The sequence below is a fragment of the Budorcas taxicolor genome, chromosome 14 (assembly GCF_023091745.1).
Source record: "Budorcas taxicolor isolate Tak-1 chromosome 14, Takin1.1, whole genome shotgun sequence".
In the NCBI taxonomy this organism is placed as follows: Eukaryota; Metazoa; Chordata; class Mammalia; order Artiodactyla; family Bovidae; genus Budorcas; species Budorcas taxicolor.
Window position 1 is genome coordinate 68,040,156 of NC_068923.1, and position 23,884 is coordinate 68,064,039.

The window sequence follows — 23,884 nt, forward strand, 5'->3', positions numbered from 1 at the left end:
AAGAGCTTGCATATGAGGGCTCACTCTCTTGGAACTTAGAGGGAATTCTGTGATTATCAGCATGTGAATAAGCCTAGGAGATGCTTGGCTCAATCATTCCCATTATCCCATCAAGGGCCAGCACCAATCACCAGACATGGAAGTGAAACTATCCCCGAATAACTAGTCCTTAAGACATCTTGTAAAATGATAGCAGCTCAGTGAACAGTCCTAAGTAAGATTAGCAGAACTACTCAGCTAAACAAAACCTAGATTGCCAAGCCACAGAATCATGAGCTAATAAATGGTTGTTTAAAGGCTCTGAATTTGGAGGATGGTTTGTTATGCAGAAAAGGATAACTGAAACACTATTGCTCCCTTGGTTTTACTGCAAATATTATGGGGTCCAAAGATAAAACTGATTGGATCAAAAAACAAGCTCTTTTGCACTTAAAATTTCATTACTTAAAATTTCAAAACTTAGTAAAAAGTGGCTCCAAAAAATGCTTAGATTAGCTATGTGCTATCTACTACCCTGCTTGATTACATTTTAAGAAAATATTGCATATACATGAATATAAACCTGTAGAATAATATTAACAAAACATCGCAGCAGTAGATGCTGTTCATACACTATGCAGATATCCTTTATTGGTCTTAAACCTATGTGGCACGTCAAGCAATTTTTAGCGAGGCTATCCACATTATAAAGTGAAAGTCACTCAGTCGTGTCTGACTCTTTGCGACCCCATGGACTACACAGTCCATAAAATTCTCTAGGCCAGAATACTGGAGTGAGTAGCCTTTCCCTTCTCCAGGGGATCTTCCCAACCCAGGAATCGAACCCAGGTCTCCCACATTGCAGGCGAATTCTTTACCAGCTGAGCCACAAGGGAAGCCCATCAACAAAGACACCAGGTCAATAACTTAGACATCTATTTTCGTTTTGACATACTATTTCTCATAATTTTAATTCCTAAAAATGTGAAACAAATTTTCACCATTTCCCCAACTCTGCTCTCACTATGTACTGACTGTGCTCCTCAGCGGGCCCTGAGTCTGTTCTCAGGATGGTCCGACCCTGGTCCTCACATCAGCCTGTCTCTTGTCCTCACTAGGGCCTGAAACTCGTCCCCTAGAGCCTGACACTAGTCCTTTCTATGGCCTGATTCTTTGCCTAGCAAATGTCTCACTCTATGCCTCACTACAGCCTGAAAGCTTTCCTCACTGAAGCCTGAATGATTCCTTACTGGGACCTGATTCTGGTCCTCACTATGGCCTGACTCTCGTCCGCCTTGTTGCAAGACTCTCATACTCATTATGGCTGACTCTCATGCTCACTAGGGTCTGACCCTAATCCTCACTTTGGCCTGACACTTAGCCTCACTATAGCCTCACTCTGGTCCTGACTATGGACAAATGATGATAATGTCTCCTGCATTTCTAGGAATTAAAATTATGAGAAATAGTATGTCAAAACTTAGGTGTCTAAGTTATTGACCTGGTTTCTTTGAGGCGACACTGGTTAAAGTTTTCATGAAAGGGAGACTTGCTAAACTGAAATAGAGGATGACTCAGTGTATTTAATGGGAAAAATGAAAATACTTGCTATATTCTCTATATGAATTTTTATATAACTATTTTATATTTTTAAGGATGCAGCCTGGTTCAGTGAAAAAGCGGTGGATTTTTAAGTCAAGAGATCTTGATTCTAATTCTAGCTCTGCCAAAAGCAGTGGAAGTTTGGGAAAACATTTAAGTTCTATGAACTAAAATTTTTTCAACTGTAAAAGGTTCTAATAAAATATAACCCAAATGATACAAAAGGGCATTCCAATTTAGAGAAACTAAGTAATAACAAATCATTATACCAGAGCCTTTTCTGTTGTTTGAAAAGGAAAATGTAATGTCAATTCTTTAATATTTATACAAATTTGGCCAGGGAACCATTTTTTAATTATTCTGGCCACATCATGTGAAGAGTCCTAGCCACTGAACTGCCAGGGAACTCCCCAGGGAACCATTCTTGAAATTGACTCTGACGTCCAGTTTCTTTGCTTGTCATACTGAGCAGATTACTTTAATCATTATTTTTTTTAACTAACAATGAAATTACTAGTTATATTCTACATAGTCTTTACATAACTTAATTGAGTAGATTTTCAAAGACTATGTTTAAACTTGCCTGAGATGTCCAAAAGACCACTGATGGAATTATAACTCATGATCCCTGCATGGGGTTTCCGAGGCGCCATGTTATGTGCTGAAGAAAAGGTAGGCCAGCAAATCCCACTTCTCCCACCTTTTATAAAAAGAAGAAAGTCAATGAACTTTGAATATGCACTCTTATGAACCCCAAAACCAAAAGTTCTAAAATCTTTACCTGATGGAGGTCTAGAACTTCGATGGGCAGCAGAAAGTTCAATATTGGGATCATCATTAGTTAGGACATCAGAGCAATTAAATTCAGGGCTACTTCCAACAATTAGGGAGTTCTATTTAGAAAAAGTTCAAAAGGTAAGCTTTAATAACAGTATGACGATGAATAGCACTGAATTCCACTGTAGCAAAGCACAACCTATATAACTTTGAGAAGTAGATCATCAGTAAACCAAGATGCAAAAGATGTGATTTCTACCCTGAGAGGATGACACTCAAAGCGGGAGTGGGGAGACAGGCATATAAATAATTATATATAATGGCATGTTGTGTTTCTATGATAGGAATTTGTGCAGGGAACAGTAGCAACAAGAAGAGGACAAAGTGTCAAAACTACCTAAGCGGGTTCAGGAGACTTCATAGTGTGAGTGAAAATTAAACTAACTGTGACAAGATTAGTAGGTGATAAGCAAGAAGAGATGAGGGAAGGAGCGGGCAGAGGGAAGGATGGAGAGATGCCTGGCAGAAGACGATGGGCACAAAAGCAGGAGGTATGACTAGAAGGGCAGAGAAGTCGAGAAAATCATTTGCGTTCAGTAATTTTACCCTTCTCAGAGTTGTTCTTTCTGCTTTGTGTGGCTGCATTCAATTCTTACCTTAATTTGCACCGTTTTACTGGAAATCTTGTGAGATACAGCAGATGGCATGTAAATCATTGAAAAAATGGCCATTCCATTGTCAATCAGGGTCACGTTGTAGATATGCACACTCTCCGTGGTCTGTAATAGAATTTGTTGGTTACACTGTACAGAATACAATCATTAAAGAAAATAAACAATCACTTTTTAGGGATCCATTTACCTGAAAATAAATTCCGTAATCCCAGCATGACCAAATGGTAAATCCCTGTATAAGCGAACATCCAGGAAGGCCATCTTGGTTCATATAGATACCAAATAAACCTCCATGGGCTTCATTGTCAAACCACTTTTCCAGAGAATGAGACTGACCTTTGAAGGAAATAGAGAAGCAAAGAATTAACATTATGAATCAAATGACAGTTATAAGCAGTATTGGTTAAAGTTGAAATTCTTTTTAAAAATTAAGTACATAATTCTGATGCAAGTTTTAACAAGATAATCAAATATTTGCATGGCTCAGCCATTTATGGTTTACTTTATTTAGCATTTTTCTCATCTAATTTGTCTCTTCACTGTTACTCAGAATAATTGTATATTCATTTGCAAAAGTTTGACTTAGAGTTAGTACCCTTAACTTATTATATCTGATTAAAGACGAGTTTCCTTAGAAAGATTATGAAGTTTGGATTCAAACAAGGCTAAACTGAAAAATACAATGATAGCTCTTGTTGCCTATCAATGTTGCTGGTTTCTTCTGATCATCCCTTTGTCAAGTTAAGAGTCACTTCCTTAAAAAGCTTTCTCTGACAACCTGATTCAAAGTAGCACTTCAGGGGGACTTTCCTAGTGGTTCAGTGGCTAAGACTCCATGCTCCAAATGCAGAGGGAGGAGGTTCAAGCCCCAGTTGGGGAACTAGATTCTGCACACTGCAACTGAAAGATCCCATGTGCTGCAACTAAGACCTGGTGGAGTCAAATAAATAAACAAATATATAAAAAAAACACACAGACAAAAAAACGAGGTAGCACCTCAAGTCACTTAACATGGCATTACATTTTTTTCACTTTGATGTTTAATTACCACTTATTTGTGAATTATTCATCTCCTCTCTTCTATTAGAAATAAGCTTCCTGAGAGAAGGAACCGTGTCTAGCTCCTTCACTGCCAGATTCCTAAAGCCTAGAAGGTAATGAAGAGGTAGGTGCTCATCAAATATTTCTTGCATTAATGCGTGCCTGATCTTGGGAAAGATGCTTAAAATTTTATAACTTCAGTTTCCTCATATATAAAAAATTTTAATGCCTAATTCACGGTTGTTTCAAAATGAAATGAAATAATCAAATAAAGTGCTTCAATAAATGGAAGCTATATCCATTATTAATATACAGGATAATTAAAGTGGATTTTCATGAAAGTTTTACTTATGGACAAACCAGAGCAGTACCCTTAAACAGCCCCTCCTAACCATGCATAACTTTAAGGATTCCTTATAAAGAGGAGCACTGTCTCCTAAATTGTACATTGTACCAGCTCTCTTGTCCAATTTCCCCAAGATCTCACTTCCTCCATCTTCTACCGCTCTTCCCTTCTTTCTTTGAGACTGACATTTCACCTATGGTCAGTTTGCCTGACTTCCATTTTGTTTTCTCCCTAAGAAGCGGTTTTCATGTCTACACCTTGCTTCTGCACAGTGTAGCCCCGTGGACAAGCTCGGCTTCACCTCTGGACCTACTTGTGCCAGAGTTCCTTTCCCAGCTTCCCAGCCCCTCACTTGTCTGGGCCATGAATTGCGTAAATTGATGATGCATCCCAGGAATTAAATCTTCAATTCCTTTGTGATGTCTCACTTTTCAATTGCTTTAAATATAAAACCTCCTTATAAACACTCCCAATTATTTAGGGTGATCAACATAGTCAGTAAAAATGTATTACATGGCATTATACATATTAATAATTACTCATATTCACAGGTCATATTTTGATTTAAACAAACCCACAACAACACTTCAAAGAAATTTTACAAAATTACATATTTTAAAATTTTAAGTCAAAGAAGAGCCACTTTTAAGCTGTTGTGAACTACAATATTTAAAAGGAGCATATATCAAGGAATTAGTTAAACCTGTGCCAAAGCTGTTTTATTCCTTCAAAATGTATTTTGCACAAAAATAAAATTAGCTAAAGCCCAATATTTTTTGAATTTATAGGAAAAATGCTTACTCAAATAAATTTCAAAAATAACTACAGATATGTTAAAAAAATCAACTGTAGAAGGGCTATACATTTTTCAGAGAAAATTCCATTTCCTTTAGCTAAGTTTCTCAAGAGGTAAGGCCTGCAGTTCTCTTATTCTATTTTTTCGATTCAATAATTAATTTACGTGGTTTAGAAGTCAAGAGGTTATAAAAATTTATACAGTAGTAAGTGACCAGGCACCCTGTTCCTACTTACCTTTGATGACTTTTTGCTTTAACACTTTCAATGCTTTTTTATGTAAATGCATATACTGGTGTGTGTGTGTGTGTGTGTGTGTGTGTGTGTGTGTGTGTGTGTGTATGTGTGTGAGTTGCTCAGTCATATCTGACTCTTGGTGACCCCATGGACTGTAGCTTGCCAGGCTCATCTGTCCATGGAATTCTCCAGGCAAGAATACTGGAGTGGGTTGCCATGCCCTTCTCCAGGGGATCTTCCCAACCCAGGGACTAAACCCAAGTCTCCCACATTGTAGGCAGAGTCTTAACCATCTGAGGCACCTGAGAAGCCCTCATAGACCACACATAGTCTTTTCTTCCCTTTCTTCCACAAAACATACTATACACAAAACAGTTTGACATACACTGTTCTGCAACCTCCACTTATCATTTTAGAATATCCTGGTGATTTCTCCATGCTAATACATAGGTATGCATCTTTTTCCTTCTTTTTTAGAGGGGCCTAGTGTTTCAATGTTTGGCTTTCTATAACTAGCCCACAATAACTGGACACAGGGTAGCTTTCAGCTTTCTGCCAGTACAGACAACGCTGTAACGAATAATCTTGTTCACAAATCTTTTTCTCACTGTTGTAGAGGCAACTGTTAGATTACAGGAAGTAGAAATGTTGAGTCAAAGGTAAATGCCCCTGTAGTTGTGGTAGCTCTTGCCAGATTCCCCTTTGGAAGGGTTATATCACTGTGTGAAGAGTGATGTGGGTGAAGGAGAAGAAAATTGGTTTTAATTTTTCTTTAAACCCAATATTATATAGAAAAAACTTTGTTTGTTGAGTTCTTTCGGTGCCCAGGAAGAGGTGATATTACACATTCAACTAACAAACAATAATCATTTATTTCTAATAAATTTGGACAAGATATTTCCTAATTTTAATGACCCAAAGACTTACCTGAGCAAGGTTCACCATCGATGCGGTATCCAGCCCTTCCAAATCCAGCCACTACATTATTTTGTAAGACTGTATTGGTACCTCTATTTATCTAGTACAATGATAAAGAAAATGCTTTAAGTCAGGCTTTTACACAATTACATGATGAAAGCAAGTATGCAACATACACCAGTAAACTAATTACCCCAATGCTTTCTGAAATAAAAATTTAATTCATTATTCACCCACATTCAAATTTATAATACAAATGAAGTGCTGAAATTGCCTTAGGTTCTTGGTGTAAACCCACCACTAGATAAGTACATTAAAGTACATTTAAGTCAAAATCCACTGGATGTGGTTCAATATTAACAAGGCATACACCAAATTCCAGTATTATAGTAAGATTACAAATATTTTGTCACTCTTTTTGGTTATATTCTGTCACCAATTTGATTAGTTAAGAAAAAGGCAACTAAGACAATTATAGTGGGTCATTAAATTCAGTAGAGGCCTTCATTAGTTTAAAGAAAACCTGCTATAATAAAAACAGGGTTAGAACAAGTATTAGGTAATTACTAAACAATTTTATTTTACAAGCCAAATCAGAGTGGTAGAAATGAAAGGTATAAGCACAGAAGGTTTATTTCTTGCCTAATAGTATCGGCAAAACAGACAAAATCTAACTGAAAGCACATTAAACACCCTTATCTTTAAAGATGATAAAAATAGTCAAATACAATTCATAAAAGTAAAATAAAATATCTTTCAAAAGATATAACTAACTTTAATTGACATTTGGTTATATTTTAACATCTATGAACAGATGAAACGAGAACATTATTATCTCATAAATGTATACTAAGGTCCAGACTTTTGGATTTTGCTTTAAGGTGACTATTAACAGTTGCACAAAAACAAAATTCAATCCCTATCCCATCTTTCACAGTGAGATATTTTTAATTCCTTTCCCTTCCTATGATTTAAGTAAGCAAAATAAAAACAAAAGGAAGCTGTCTTTCCTCCAAATCCTCCTTCTGTACTTTCTATTTTCTTGTTCACAATCTCACTCTACATCTAACCAAACAGCTGAAGTAACTGAAGAAACTTCATGGGAAATAGGGTCCAATTAGTAATATATGATAAGAGTAAATAACCTTGAATAGAGAAGAATTTTAGATGAAAAATAAATTTTAGACCTTCTATATAAGTCTATCATTCCAATTTTTCATATAAGGAAGGAAACTAAATTCAGAGTGTAACAGTAATATGTGTAAGGCATTCAGTCAATTGGCAGCAGAGAAATCCTATAGTGGAGCTTGAAAGCAGTAATTAACATTGGAGAAGGAAGGAAATAAGGGAAGACTACTTAGACCAAAAGACGCCAACAGAGAAAAATCCAATGGCTACTAGAGCTCACCTTTTAAAAAACTGCAGTATAATTGCTTTACCATATTGTGTTGGTTTCTGCTGTACAACAAAGTGAATCAGCTATATGTATAGAAATATCCCCCCTACTTGGAACTCCCACCCACCCCACTCCCCCATCTCATCCTTCTAGATCATCACGGAGCACTGAGCTGACTTCCCTGTGCTAAACCACAGGTTCCCACTATCTCTCCCTTTTACACATGGTAGCTTACAGTCTTCAAATTTGTTCATACTACCTCAATTGCGGCATGCCAGAGCGTGGAACTCAGATCTTTTCTGTTCTGATAGGTTCCTGGCCAAACTGAAAGTGTAACCAAGTTTCCCCGGACTCTGTTGGCATTCCCCCATATTCTTATGCCTAGAAAAAAATAAAATCCCCCCAATACATATAAATTTGTAATGAGTACTACGGAGAATGTTGTTCATTTCTTCAATGAACTCAGTTTTCTAGTTTGAGCCCGACAAAAGGACCTCTTCAATTTTAGAGCAAATCCTCTAAACTCTTTGATACTCTACCTCTTTAACAGATTTCCTGAAATAGACTCTTCTGCGGTGTTTGTTAAATATGTGGGTTCACAGGCTCTGCCCTAGATTTTAACAAACACACACTCATACTGTACACACCTTCATTGAGTTTGTATTATGTTATAGAGGGATATTCAAGAAAGGTTAATTCCCTACAATCAAACTTACTTTTTATAAAATAATAGCATTTATTTGTGAATAATCTTTCTGACTGATATGTGAGAAGTATGTTAAAAGTCATAGTAATTTAAAATATCGGTGATTAGGTAACTCACATAACAGCACCATCTGGTAAATAATTCTAGAGCTGTACTGTCCATAGCTACATATGACTACTTATATGTAAAGTAAGTACAATTAAATTAAATACAATTAAACTTAAAAATACAGCTTATCAGTCACATTAGCCACATTTCAAGTGTTCAATGGCCACATGCAGTTTAGTAATTCCCATGTTAGCACAAACTTAGGCCATTTCCATTTTAGCAGAAAGACCAGTTGGACACCACGGCTCCAAAGCTTGCATGCAAGGCTATCTGAGAAAGACAGATTATTAGACCAAAATATGATCATATTACCTTCCCCAACTGTAAAGTGAATGACATTATCATCTATGTCCAATCCATCTGTCCCAAATACACCAATTGCAGGGGAAAAGGCATCGTGAAAAGCACAGCCTCGAACATAAGATGAGCCACGTTCTTGAATCTATAAAACATTGAGATTTAGTAAACATTTAAAAAATAAAACTAAAGTATATTTAAAGAAAAAAAATTGAAGTAGGTGATTTTCAGTAAACAAATTTTGATAAATAAAATACTCAGTTTATATTCCATGAAAGGATATGATTTCCCAGGAGATCTTTTAATGCTAGGAAGTTGCTATATTCTTCCATTTATGATTAAATAAAGCAAAAAATTGTTTACTTTAAAAGTGAATTAAAAATTCTCCAGTGGTTTTCTATGCATTTATATTTATTTTATCACTACTTATAAAATGCAAAGAAATTAAAAATTATTTTTTCAGAATAGTTTATTATATGACGACCAGGGATTTTTTTTTTTTAACTATGAAAGGTGATACTCTAGGCAAGGGATTCAAATTCAAATATCTGTAGGAAAACAGTCAATGAGTAGTTTAGGGGTTTCAACTTCAAACTCACATGATTTTTAAAAAATTTTTATTTATTTATTTTTATTGACTATATGGTTGATTTACCATGTTGTGTTAGTTTCAAGTGTAAGCAAAGTGATTCAGCTACACACATGTATCTATTCTTTTTCATAGTTTGTTCCATTATAGGCTATTACAAGAATATTGACCATAGTTTCCCTTGCTATACTGTAGGTCCCTGTTGTTTATCTATTTTACATACAGTAGTGTGTCTATGTTAATCCCAGACTCCCAATTTATCTCCTTCCCAATAATATATGTACATATTTTATTTAAACACTTTTATTTTATATTGGAGTGTAGTTGGTTACAATGTTGTGTGAGTTTCAGATTACAGCAAAGTGATTCAGTTATACATATATGTATCAATTCTTATTCAAATTCCATATAAGAAATACACTCTTTCTCATTTTTTCTTAAGTCACCAGCCCTCTAGGCATATTTATCTTCCCAGATATCTTTTGACAGAGGCATGGATATTCAGACATGCTTTTCATTTGAGAAATTTAAGCAGTACTCACTTTGTTTAATAGTAACTATTTGGACATATTTTTGGTCATTGTAAAGCAGAGATGTGAAATCATAGACCTTCAATTTTTCTACCTCCTGTGCTCCATTTCCTTTTTTTTTTCTTACTGGCCTTAAATAAATGAATGACATGGTTGGAGTCAAGTGGTTCCAACATGACATACATGACATAGCCAGCAGGATGTGGTTAGACTCCTGCTGTGAGTCTAAAAATGTTAATGGGAAATATAGCTAAGAAATTTTTATCATATTAAATTTAGTTTTAGAAATTCTAAGATGTGGCTATTAAGTAAAGTTAAATGAAAATAAAATTAAAATATTTAATTTTGAGTATATGCAAAAATTTAAAATAAAGTACAAACCTGTCCGAGGTTAAGAAATGTTACAGCATATCTTGGGTCTGTGCTATCTCTGAAGCCTTCTTGACCACTGTGATAAAATTCCACATTACTTATTCTTGCATTTCCTGGTGGGGAAAAAAGTTACACATTTTTTTCTTTGAAATTGAATAAAAATTTTTGAAAAACTATGAAAGTTCTAGTAATTTTCCAAATTACAAATTTGTTTTCAACTTTTTCAAGGAAATTACATTCATTTCTTGTTCTTTTAATCCAAATAAGGTAATGTTTCTAAAGCTGTTTTTTCACTGCCCTTCCAAAAACCTCATTCAACATTTTTTTCTGAATAGGATCCGTTCTCCACGGAATTTTAATATCACAGATGTACTACACATTGGGGTCGCAAAGAGTCGGACACGACCTAGCAACTGAACAACAACTATATATCTGTCACTGTATGGTGGCCTTTTGGAGGACCATAAACTGTTTAAGCTTTTTTTGCCCCCAAGAGTCAGTTTACACCTGTCGGTGTTATACTGTCCCTGTTAAGAATGCATGACATGAGATACAATTTATAATTTACCTGACATTTCAATTTTGATGCTCCAAAGAGCTTTTTAAAGACATTGTCTTTACATAATTTTTTCCAGAATATGCACTGCCAAGTATCTGCAGATCGAGTTTGTCATAAGTGCCACTGAAGTGACAAAAAGCAATTTCATAGATTATTAGGAACAACCATAACAATCTGTGAGAGATGACTCTATGTCAAGCTCTGTACTAAGTGCTTAACAGGCTATGTTTAATTCTCGTACAACATCTACGGGTCAGGAACTCTGATTACTCTTGTTTTTTATACAGGTTAACTGGGGCACAATGATTCATGTCCAAAAAAAAAACAGTAGAGAATATTCCTTGTTTCAAAAATTGATATCTAATGAAATGCATTGGAGAAGTTATTTTACACTAGAAGGAAAATTGATTTCTGTCTGGAAATCCATGAGCCGGTGTTTGTATATATGGTGAAGAACTTAAGAAGTTCATAATGATACTAATAAGAAAACAAAACTATAACTCCTTGTCACCTTCAGAGGATGATTGGGAACCAATTCATTATTTTGAAAATCAAAAAATAAAAGGAAAGAATTCAACATTTTTTCTATCTAAATTATCCTTCAAGGTGGTCAAACAGTTGTCTGGGGAAGCTTCTCTTTATAGAAATATTCAAGATTATAAAAAAGGAGGGAATGGTAGGTAGTATTACCTTTTTAAACCTCAGTGATTTAATGGATCCAGGCAATGATTATTAACAGCTAGCTTCACAAAAGGAAGAACAATTGTATATTATGTGCCTATTAATGGAAACCCACTCCAGTATTCTTGCCTGGAGAATCCCATGGACACCGGAGCCTCATGGACAGTGGAGCCTGGTGGGCTACAGTCCACAGGGTTGCAAAGAGTCGGACACGACTGAGCGACCTCACTCACTCATTAATGGAAAAACAACCACCAGTTGTGAGGAATTCTTGCCTAAAAATTGAGTCTGGGTCTGGTCATTCTACTAGTTCTAAATTTGCTACTTATTCATTGAGAATACAAAGGAGGCAGGAACATGTTAAATTCTAGGGGTGCATCACTAATTGGGGCTATTGCAGACCCTATCTGACAGATGACCTAGCTTCTTTTATTAGTAAATTACAAGGGAAGAAAAATGAATCAGAGATTTAAGATTCATAACCAGTTGCAATATGGATCCATTTAGAGTCCAACTTGAACAAAAAGTCAAAGAGAAAGAAGGAAATAAAGAAAGGAAGGAAAATAAAGAAAGAAGAGGAAAATGGGAAAGAGGAGGAGGAAAGATGAGGGAGTGGGAGGGAGGGAAGAAAGGAGGAAGAAGAAGGAATGAACTGGAGAATTCTGAACAATCATTTGATATTTAGAAATTATAGCTAACATTTTTAAAATCTGACTCTTACAGATGTTTTTAAAGATGTCTTTTAGATTTACACTCTGAAATATGTCTAGATGAATATGTGATTACTTCATTCATAATAGCCAAGATATAGAAACAACCCAACTGTCCATCAATGGATGAAAGAATAAAGATGTGAGATATCCTCCCCTCTATCTATCTAAAATATTCCACTGTATATATACATACATCACATCATTCAGCCATGAGTAAGAAAGAATGAAGTTCTGTCATTTGGGACAACATGGATGGACCTGGAGGGAATTACGCTAAGTGAGATAAGTCAGACAGAGAAAGATAAATGCTGTATGATCTCATTTATATGCAGAATCTTAAAAAACTTCTGCATATAAATAAAATGGACTCGGGTTCGATCCCTGGGTCAGGAAGATCCCTTGGAGAAGGAAATGGCAATCTGCTCCAGTATTCCTGCATGGAGAATTCCACGGAGGAGAGGAGCCTGGCAGGCTACAGTCCTTGGCATTGTGAAGAGTCGGACACAACTGAGCGAATGACATACACAAGAAAGCTGAACTCATAAAAACAGAGAATAGAAAGGTGGTTATCAAGATCTGTGGGGTGGGAGAAATAGGCAGCTATTCAAGGGTATAAACTTGCAACTAGTAGATAAGTCCTGGAGATCCAATGTACAGCATAGGGAAACAGTAAAAATACCATATTATAAACTTCAAAGTTGCTAAGAGACTAGGTCTTAATTGTGCTCACCACAACCAAAGAAATAATAATTATATGACATGACAGAGATGTTAGTTAACAGTACTGTGGTAATCAAATGGCAATATATAAAAGTATCAAATCAACATACTGTACACCTGAAACTTACCCAATATTATGTGTCCATTATATCTTAAAAAATATATGCCTACTGCTTCAAAATAATCAGGGGCTTGAAGAAAGCGGGTGAGCACATAGGTAAAACAAGATTGGCCAAAGCTGATACTTGTGATAATTGGTGATGATAAGCATTATACATTTCTCTATTTTTAATATGTTAGAAATCTTCCTTTACACAAGAATAACAGATTGGTTGTGCTTGTTATGAATTGATTTGTCTTTGAGTGTGATGCTGGGCGGCCTTCTCGGGTGGCACTAGTGGGAAAGAACCTGCCTGCCAATGCAGGAGATATAAGAGACGCAGGTTCGATCTCTGGCCTGGGAAGATTCCCTGGAGGAGGGCATGGCAACCCACTCCAGGATTCTTGCCTGGAGAATTCCATGGGCAGAGGATCCTAGTGGGCTTCCAGTCCATAGGATCACAGAGTTGGACATGACTGAAGCAACTTAGCACCAGGCATGTGACAGTGGGTAAGCTGTTACCTAAGGTCATTGTTAATTTGATAATTAGTTTGTCTATGAAGATAAAATTAGAAGAATAATGTTAGGAATTTGGTTCTGGAGGGTGGTACCTGGACTATATAATACATATCAAGGCTCTGTTTTTCAATGTTAAAAAACAATACATCAGGCCCAAAACAGAGTCCCTTTTGCTAAGCCCTGTATCACCAAACAGACTTAATTACATTTTCAGCTCTCCTGAAATGGAATCTTAAACCAGCCCATCAGGAATTGCCTGATCAGAATTGATTAGGTAATCTGCTTGATAAACCTCTGCTCTCCCTACATGAAAAGTAGCCTTGCAATTGCCAATCCTCTTCTTGCCTAGTATAACCACCTTGTTGCTGCTTCCTTCTGCCTATAAGTCTTCCGTTTTGCACAGCTCTTTGATGCTCCTTTGCATTTGTTAGGTTGGCTGCTGCCCCATTCATGTATCCTTGAATAAAGCTAATGAGATCTTTAAAATTTACTCAGTTGGATATATATATATTTTAAACACAGGTGATCCTATAAAGGAGTGAGGATTATTTAAGAATTAAACATGGAAGAGACCATGCTATATTTCATTTAGAAAAATAAACTGAATCTGTACTAACCTTTAAAAGTCACCATATTTTCAGTGAAGGAACTGACTAGGACGCGTGCACCAAAAGATTCCTTCAACCAACCTGGATAATCCTCACCAAGTATTTTGATGTTCCTACTTAGTATCCCAACGTCGGCGGCTAATGTGTAGCTCTGACTAGTTCCAGGAACGTGGTATCTTTCAGCTGCAGCAGAAGGACAGTTAGATTATTACCAACACTGAGAAATATCTGTCTTTATTAGTTTCTTTGCAGCTTACAGGCCACATAACTTTGTAATATGCTGAAAGTCAGAACAAATATATGAATTGATTCGAGTTACATGCTTAAATGTACACAGATGGCAGCTAGAAATTATACCTTTTTATTTATAAAAAATAATCAAAAGTAGTTCTTCTATTTATAACAAAGCAATTATTATAATTGCTTAGAAAGTTATTGCTTCATAGGTATTTTGCGATCACTTCAAATTGTACATAAAGATACACTTGTAAGGCAAGTTGGGGAGCTTATTGTGATTTTAACAGATGAGGAAATGAGATAGAGAAGTAAAAGAACTTGCCTATGGCCATGTGGAGAATCAGTAACACATACATATTACCTCTCCTGATGCTTAACCCTTGCTTTGTTCTGCTTTTCCTGTGATATGTTTTGTACCAAACACAATTCTTTATAAATATGTAGTATATCCTATTTATCAAACACAGTCTTTACATTTACATTTTCCTGATTTAAAAACATAACCTAAATTACATTCTACCTTTCAAGAGATTTCACTCAAAACTTTAAGACAAGCAGGTACATTTCAAACAGAGAGAAGTATCTGGCACTTTAAATGAAAGAATCTATGCTATCAAACTTCAAAAACTACCTTATGATTGAAATATTCTTCAAAGAAACCCTTTACTTTTGATTTAAAGAAAAAATATGTGATATAGAATGATAAACATGTGCTTCTATCAAAATACTGCTTTAAAAAGTTTCTTTTTTCATGCAGGTCAGATATCCACCAGTGTATCATGCCGCCTTAGCTGGGGTTCTCAGGAATGTCAGAAGTACCTGAATGGCTTTTCTAACATTACACTCCTGTCTGCTTCCACCTCCTGTGATTCAGATGAAGGTAGCATGTGAAATGAGGCATCCCTGGTGGCTAAGATGGTAAAGAATCTGCCTACTATGCAGGATACCTGGGTTTGATCTCTGGGTTGTGAAGATTCCCTGGAGGAGGGCATGACAGCCCACTCCAGGATTCTGGCATGGAGAATCCCCATGGACAGAGGAGCCTGACAGGCTACCGTCCATGGGGTCGCAGAGTTGGACATGATTGAGCGACTAAGCACAGCACAGCATGTGAAATGGGAAAAGGCTGGGGTGCTGGGAAGGCCCTGATTCTACAAGCTGAAAGATCACCTTCAATTGATTCTGATTAATTCCTTCTCTCCTTGAGAATCAGAGTTTACCATTTTGCAGTAGCTTGTCTAAATGCAGTTACCACTGAGGAATGTGTCAGTGAAACCAATTAGGGCAAAGATGCTCTTGGATCAAGGTTTCTCAAATTTCAGTGTGCATAAGTATGTCTGCTGCTGTTGCTGTTGCTAAGTATGTCTAGAAGCTTGCTTAAAACAGAAAGTGCCAGCCTTATCCCATGGAATATAATGGTCACTGCTGAATATTTGCTGAATAAATGAGTACATATAGCAGGAACTCTTGGCAGCCAACAAATGAAGAGTAGCACCCTCTGGGTACCACTGTCAATCTCACTGAAATGCACCTATAAAATAATTGTGAGATATTTCATCAAATAATTGCAATTACAGAGGAGAGGACTAAAATGTGACTTTTTCAAGATATTTTAATGATATAGCTATTTGGTTAAAGAACAGCCACTTACCAAAGTGGGTGTAGGAAAGGGTATCATTGAGAATGAGAATTTTGTGATCATGCAGGATCTTAACGATGCTTCTAGTTTCCGTCTGGTGGAAATCATAGCTTGTGGTTGTTATCACAATCTCTTCACCCTCCTTAGAAAAATTCCAAATTCAAGACAATTTTAAAAAATAGGTTTATATCTCTTAATAACTATTAAATAATTCTAATTTAATGTACATTGGTTACAACCATAGTATTATCAGAGAAAACAAACCATACCTTTAGGTTTCTAAAATAAATACACTTTAGTTTGATACCAAGAATTCTATATCCTGAATTATGTTAACATTTCCTCAAGTTGAATTCAGTCACTTAATATACATCTTTAAAATTAGATAGATCAAAGCAAATATATTTGTATTTTTATTAAAAATTGGTCAGAATAATACTCTTAAGACTTAAAAAAAATTCCCCCCAGATTTTTTTACACAATTAACTATCACTGGATATTCCTGAAAAGTGAGAAAGGCAGAGAAAAGTGACAGTACAGGGTCAAGTCTTAGAATCTCTATCATACATGACAAGCTCCTCTTTGTCATCCAAGCCTCTGCTCAACTATACTTGCAGAGGAGAAAAAAGATGTTTTTCCTCTACACACCAAGTTCTCAGCTAGGACCCCTGTAACAAAAGACTGAATTATAAGAGAAAAGCGTATAAATTTTATTCAGTGTAAGTTTTACGTGACAGAAGACTTGAAGACATTGTTAAACCTGAGCATTTAACAAGTTGTTTATTTATACATGTCCTGCTGCGCTGACTCTTTGTGGCTGCACGCAGGCCTTCTCTAGCTGTGGCAAGCGAGGCTACGCTAGCTGCAGTGCACGGGCTTCCCAAGCAGTGGCTTCTCTTGCTGCAGAGACCAGGCTCTAGGGCACATGGGCTTCAGAAGGTGCAGCACTTGGGCTCAGCTGTTGCAACCTGGGGGTTCTAGAATGCAGGTTCAGTAGTTGGGGTGCACGGGCTTAGCTGCCCCACAGCATGTGGAATCTTCCCATACCAGGGATTGAACCCGTGTCCCCTGTATTGGCAGGGAGATTCTTAACTACTGGGCCACAAACCTGAGCATTTTTATGGAACAGTGGGGAGTACAGGGAAAATGTGATAGGGTATGAGCTAAGTGTAGGAAACTGGGATAAACAGCAACACTTGGCCATTCTGATTCCTCTCTATGTCTCTTTGTCTTTAGAGCTGAGGATGGTCCTTTCTTCTGGGTATAGGCAACTTTCACATGAAGGTTTTATGACCTGCTTCAGGGGAAGGTCAGAAAGTCCTCCTGCACGCGCAGAAAATTTTCAGCTTAAAATAGTCAATATTTTGGGGTAGCATGTCCTGAATCCTGTCACACCTTTGAGAGAGGCTTTCTTTGGCAACTCAATGTCATCTGCCACCCTCTACTATGGCAGTCTCTATCACACTTGATTTATTTCCTTCATTACAAAGATTATGATCTAAAATTAACACATATTTATTTATTCATTTAGTGTCTGTCTCTCCCAACTCAATGCAATTTCCTCTCTATTTTGACAAATTTCTTCACAAATGAATCCTCTGTGCCTAGAAAATGTTTGACACTCAGCTAAATATTAACTGCATAAATAATATGCATAAATATTAACTGGATCAGTAATAATAATGATAATTGGATAATGGGGATATTTAAATCATTTAATCACCTTTAAAAAGTAATCATACCTCAACTATCACAATTATCACATGCAAACCTATGAATGTAGTAGAGATTGGAATTGCCACTATTCATATTCTATCAAAACCTCTTACTTAGCCTATGCCTTTTTTTGAATATCACTAGGCATCAAGATCTGGTTTCTTTCCAAACACTTAATGTGTAAAATCACAAATTAGAAGCAAATCTCAGACAAGTAAGATAACACAAAAGTGCATTTAAAAAAATTCCTTTTTCTGTTTGCCAAGAATTTGTAAACAAATTTTTTTACCCTCAAACATTCACATTTCCCTTTTGTAACTTATACATAATGTTCTTTATATATTCTGAAGAACCTCTGACACCACAATTTTTAAATGCCTGCTGTCAAAGTCAGATATTTGAGTGCAAGCTAATTGTAAAACACAAATTTCTTACCTGGATGATCATGTGAGAAAATAAATGTCCAAGAAAATAAAGAAGAAACCTTTTTAAGTTGACCCACTGCATGTTTTTACTTCCCCCCACAGAGTAATTTCTCTACCTGCCAATCCACAGCATCCATCAGAGAAAGGACTTTGGAACCTGCTTCTGCAGTTTCTGAGAGTTTAGTTTTATATATCGAATGTGGAATTCCATGAAGGTCCAGTTCACCAAACACCCCTGAAGGAGAAAAACCCATTCCTATTTATTCACCATACAGAACTGAGTTAGGTGCTAGTATAAAATGAAACAATAGATATATTTCAGTAAGTGATTGAACATTTTAGAATTAATGCAAAGGATTAGAGTTATCTGCTCAGGGCTATAGAAGAAGGGTTTGGCTCTCTGATCCATTGCTAGGAATCTGGTCCTTAGAAATTAAATCCAGTACACAAGGATACACGAATGAGGATGCTTAATACAACAATATTTGGAAATAGTAGAAAAACTAGAATTAATCTAAATGTACATCGATAGCAGAATGAAGGAGTAAATTAGAATATATTATAATACTGTAGTATAATATGCCATAGAAAGGAAGAGCTTTATATGTAAGTATAGCTCTAGAAAGATATTCATATGTTAACAAGAAAATGCACAGTAATATATTTAGCTTGACCATGTTTTTGTATAAGGCTTCAAGTCATTTTATGTAATATGAATATAGACATAGATAAAAAGCATGAAAAGAACATGTAGAAACTCCTGTTAGTTTCCTCATGCAGAGAGGAGAACTGGTAAGATGTATGTCTTTTCTTGATATTGTTCTGTGTTGTTAGAACTGTATTTTTCAAATAAAAAAATAAATGCATAAAAGCAAAAAAAATTTTTTTTAAGGTTGCATTTGTCTGACTCAGGAAATTTTTTTTTCTCTTTCCTTTTCTTTATCTCACACTGTGTGGGATTTTAGCTCCCCGACTAGGGATCAAACCTATATTCCTTGCCCAAGAAGCAAAGTCTTAACCAACTGAACCCCCAAGGAAGTCCCAGGAAACTTTAAGATTTGAATTTGTCTGTCTTAGAAGAGCTAACTCAATTTTGAGCCATTTAAAAAATCCCCTTACTTACTATCACTGTTTTAGAAATTGTACATTAGAGCGAGTGAAGCACATTTATTGAGCTGGCCAAAAAGTTCGTTTTCGGGTTTTTTATAAGATAGTAGGGGGGAAAAATCTGAACGAATGAGCTTTTTGGCCAACACAGCATGTATCTTTTAAGTAAAGATGCAATGGTGATTTGAGAGAATAGCATTGAACTATGTATGTTATCATATGTGAAATAGATTGTCAGTCCAGGTTCGATGCATGAGACAGGGTGCTCAGGGCTGGTGCATTGGGATGACCCTGAGGGATGGGATGGGAAGGGAGGGGGGAGGGGGTTCAGGATGGGGAACACGTGTATACCCATGGCTGATTCATGTCAATGTATGGCAAAAACCGCTACAGTATTGTGAAGTAATTAGCCTCCAATTAAAATAAATAAATTAAAAAAAAAAGATGCAGTGGTATTAATAAAAGCAGTTCTTTACTGGGACCAAATTAAACCCTCTCAGGTCCATTGCTTTCTAGGCTCAAATGCAAATCTGTACAACCACACAAATGCAACTGGAAAATTAAAACACAGTAATAGTTACAACTGGATAACTTACAGTGGAGTCAACTGATCCACAGATTACTAATACTGTGTAGGAATAATGTGCAGGAAAGTTACCTTTTAGGGGAAAAGTCCTAAAGTATGAAAAATAGTATTGTTTCTATAAAAGAAAGATTATGAAGAAAACCAGATTAGAGAAATAATCTACATATGGAGTGATCAATGTTAGTTTTGTAATAAATTACATTTTGGTTTAGAATTTACTGTGGCACGATTTAATTTTTTTAAATGTCAGCAACTTTATAACCCATTAGTACAAATCAGTGTTTGTAAAAACTTCTAATACTGTAAATTTATGAACTGAGGGCAAGTCTGTTCATGCTCCATGTTTTAAAGCAGATTCTCAAAACTAACATGATTCTTTCGGTATCTGGTATCTGGGAGCACATACCTAAGACCTTGGATCCTTGATTTGGTCCTTCTGGAAGAGCCCACTCTGGAGTAGAATGATTCCCTCTCAGAACAATCTGTAATTCTCCTTTGAAAGGATTGTCTTCCCAGCCACCGATTAATCTACCTCCCTGAAGTGAAGCAGAAAGTTGTTAATACTTAGAAACTGAGCAGGAAAAACTTCCCCATAAAAAATGAATTAGGAAGGCTTGCAGCCTCCTCTAATGAAAATAAATGAACTGTTGTTTTACAAAAAACAGTATTGTAACTAGAAGTGATCTTAATTTAACTCCTCCACTTTGGGATAGGCAGTTTAAATGATTTTGTCCAAGGTCAAATTCAACCTCTACTTTTGAACTGAACCTAAAACTGAGACCTCCTGACGCCTAAACTACTGCCATTTGAACAGATCACACTGTATCTTAAAATAACACAGCATATATAAAGTATATTCTTTTCATTTTTGTTCAGTTGCTATGACTCTTTTGTGACCCCATGGGCTGTATCCCACTAGGCTTCTCTGTCCATGGAATTCTACAGGCAAGAAGACTGCAATGGGTTGCCAGTTCCTTTCTCCAGGGGATTTTCCTGACTCAGGGATCCAACTCGTGTCTCCTGCATTGTAGGTGGATTCTTTACTGCTCAGTCACTGGGGAAACCAAGCTATGCTATTCTTGAGCCATCACTGTTAATACAAATTGCTATTACTCAATGGTTTCTGATTCTATGCCAGGTGTAACATGCAAGGCTTTACACATTTTATATCATTTAACCTTTACACTAAACCCATGAATTGGAATTATTATCCTCATTTCTTAGATGATAAAACTGATGTGGAAAGAAGTCAAATAACTTAACCTGTTACCCAACAATTTAACAATGAGGGAAGGATTCAATTTTAGTGGTAACTTCCCTCTAAGCTCTGCATCTAACCAAGATATCACATATCTTTAAAGCTTTAAAGGCCTAGTTTTATGAAAGAAAGGCTCCCACTTACTTTTTAGTGGTGCTTAATAGCTTTTGGTTAAGCTATTCTTTTAAATGAACACCAATTCAACACTGACAGAACAATTAAATTGATTAAACTACTACATATTCAAGACCATCTGAGGTTTATGAGAGAATGAGGTGATTATTTCAAACTGAAATATTTTTATTAGTCTGCTCCTGGTTTTCCTAATCCCTTCTACATCCATTCATCTTAAGAAATACTGTTCACTTTTTTTTTTTTTTAAAGGCTTAAAATCTTTTTTCCCCCCAGAACTCCAGGGAATTCTCTGTTAGTTGCAGCAAGCTGTGAATTTAGTTTTACCTAACAATGATATAAATTATTTTAAAGGACTGAAAATGAGGAGACCTCATATTACAAAGTAGCATGATAATTACCACACAAGGAATGTGTTAAAATGTAAAGAAGAGCGGAAATATAAGTTCAATGTATTGAACATAGCCTTGCATTTCATGGGGTAGAGCCAGTTGTGTTTCCATTCACATCAATTGAATATGCTTTCTTACAATCTGTTCAATAAATCTCCAACATTTTAGCACTTGGCTAGTAAGGGTGAAAGTTAACAAGACCCTCAGTCTTACCTGCAGTGATATGTAGGTAGCATTCAGAACAACTTTTCTGTAAGAAGACTCTGCAGCTCCTACATTATGCTTATCTTCCAATTCTAGAACCCCCCGAATAACAAGCCTTTCCATTGGTGGAATATCTGTGTCTGCCACAATCCATGTTCCTATAAAGCAAGACTTTAATGTAAGGAATATAACATAATCCATACACTATAGCCTATAGATAAAACACTGACAGCCTTATTGGTCAGTCCTAATTTTGAAGTTAGTCTTTTTTCCATATAATATAACATCCAGGATACAGAATGGAACCCACCACTTCACATTTTCTTTCTCCAGGGTGTGTTGTGTAACAGTATCTACCCTAACTGTTAAGTACTGTGGTATCTATCCTAAAGGTGATAAACACAAGCATTTTATTTATTTACATTTATGCATTTACCTTCAGGAATAACAACATTTGCTCCTGGGTAAGGTATGGTATAATTATTTTCTCGAGATGATTGCCAGAAAGAATTATTCGACCATAAGCTGAAAAGAGAAAAGAAATATTTCCATTTAGTATTATCTCTGTTTATTTAATAAGCATCTCCTTAGGGTGTAGCACTATACTAGATGTTTTGGGGATAACAGAATGCAAATTAGATAGTTTGTAATTTCACTGACAAGCTAAAGTATGCAGTTAGTAAAAGACTCAACACACATAACTACGTAGAGATTTTTCTCCATTGAAGAAAACTATCTGAATCACTTTTTCTCCTACTAAAGCCTTATTGTGATACCCTAATTTTTTCTATCACATGAATAATTTGATTTCTTTAGAAGATTTCTCTTCTAAAACTTTTTAATTTTATATTGAAGCATAGTTGATTAACAATGTTGTGATAGTTTCAGGTGAACAGCAAAGTGATTCAGTTATACATAAACAAGTACCTATTCCTTTTCAAATTCTTTACCCATTTAGGTTGTTATCTCATATGGAGCAGAGTTCTCTGTGCTGTGCAGTAAGTACGTCCTTGTTAGTTACCTACTTTAAATATAGCAGTGTGTGCACAGGTGGAAAAGTGAAAAGAAACACATCCTTTGTCCATTTAAAGATTCTTAGATATGGCGCTATTTCAGGGGAAAATGACAAGAGGGCATATAGTTGGTTAGATTCTGTGAAGGAGGCCTGGAAGATCTCTGCATTGGAAAGGATGGGTCAATGAGAGTAAGCCCCTGGGCTGGGGGCACAGATAGCAGTCTATAACCAGCGTGAAAAGTGCTGTGTTAAATTGAAATAAATATGGAGAGTGTGCAGCTTTCCAGGTGGCACCAGTGGTAAAGAATCCTCCTGCCAGTCCAGGGTTTCAATCCCTGGATTGGGAAGATCCCCTGGAGAAGGAAATGGCAACTCACTTCATTATTCTTGACTGGAAAATTCCATGGACACAGGAACTTGGTGGGCTACAGTCCACGGGGTTGCAAAGAGTCAGACACAACTGACTATGCATGCATAGCACAGCATAGGGAAAGTGTGTTGGAGGAGACACCATCTCTACTTAGCATCACTATGCCTGCTAGAGACTATCTCAGTACTGCTAGTGCTACTGCTAAGTCACTTCAGTTGTGTCCAACTCTGTGCGACCCCACAGACGTCAGCCCACCAGGCTCCCCCATCCCTGGGATTCTCCAGGCAAGAACACTGGAGTGGGTTGCCATTTCCTTCTCCAATGCATAAAAGTGAAAAGTGAAAGGGAAGTCGCTCAGTCGTATCCGACTCTTAGCGACCCTATGGACCGCAGCCTACCAGGCTCCTTCGTTCATAGGATTTTCCAGGCAAGAGTACTGGAGTGGGGTGCCATTGCCTTCTCCGATCTCAGTACTAACTGTTACAAACAATATTATTACACAGTTGAGGGTATTTTCCTGTTTAAAAATGATCACA

At 36.4% G+C, this 23,884-nt stretch overlaps 1 protein-coding gene across 1 annotated transcript in view; it reads right to left on the reverse strand.

Annotated features, from left to right (window-relative positions):
- Window positions 1-23,884, reverse strand: part of PKHD1L1 (PKHD1 like 1) — a 180,267-nt gene that overhangs the window by 35,615 nt on the left and 120,768 nt on the right. The window contains exons 54-67 of the mRNA XM_052651713.1: window positions 22,400-22,488; window positions 21,973-22,121; window positions 20,384-20,513; window positions 18,401-18,519; window positions 16,156-16,285; window positions 14,277-14,450; window positions 10,377-10,480; window positions 8,892-9,021; window positions 8,025-8,146; window positions 6,379-6,469; window positions 3,220-3,368; window positions 3,015-3,137; window positions 2,363-2,474; window positions 2,165-2,281 (exon numbers count right to left, since the gene is read on the reverse strand). Of these exons, the coding sequence (XP_052507673.1) occupies window positions 2,165-2,281; window positions 2,363-2,474; window positions 3,015-3,137; window positions 3,220-3,368; window positions 6,379-6,469; window positions 8,025-8,146; window positions 8,892-9,021; window positions 10,377-10,480; window positions 14,277-14,450; window positions 16,156-16,285; window positions 18,401-18,519; window positions 20,384-20,513; window positions 21,973-22,121; window positions 22,400-22,488 (1,739 nt within the window). The remainder of the gene's footprint in view (window positions 1-2,164; window positions 2,282-2,362; window positions 2,475-3,014; window positions 3,138-3,219; window positions 3,369-6,378; window positions 6,470-8,024; window positions 8,147-8,891; window positions 9,022-10,376; window positions 10,481-14,276; window positions 14,451-16,155; window positions 16,286-18,400; window positions 18,520-20,383; window positions 20,514-21,972; window positions 22,122-22,399; window positions 22,489-23,884) is intronic.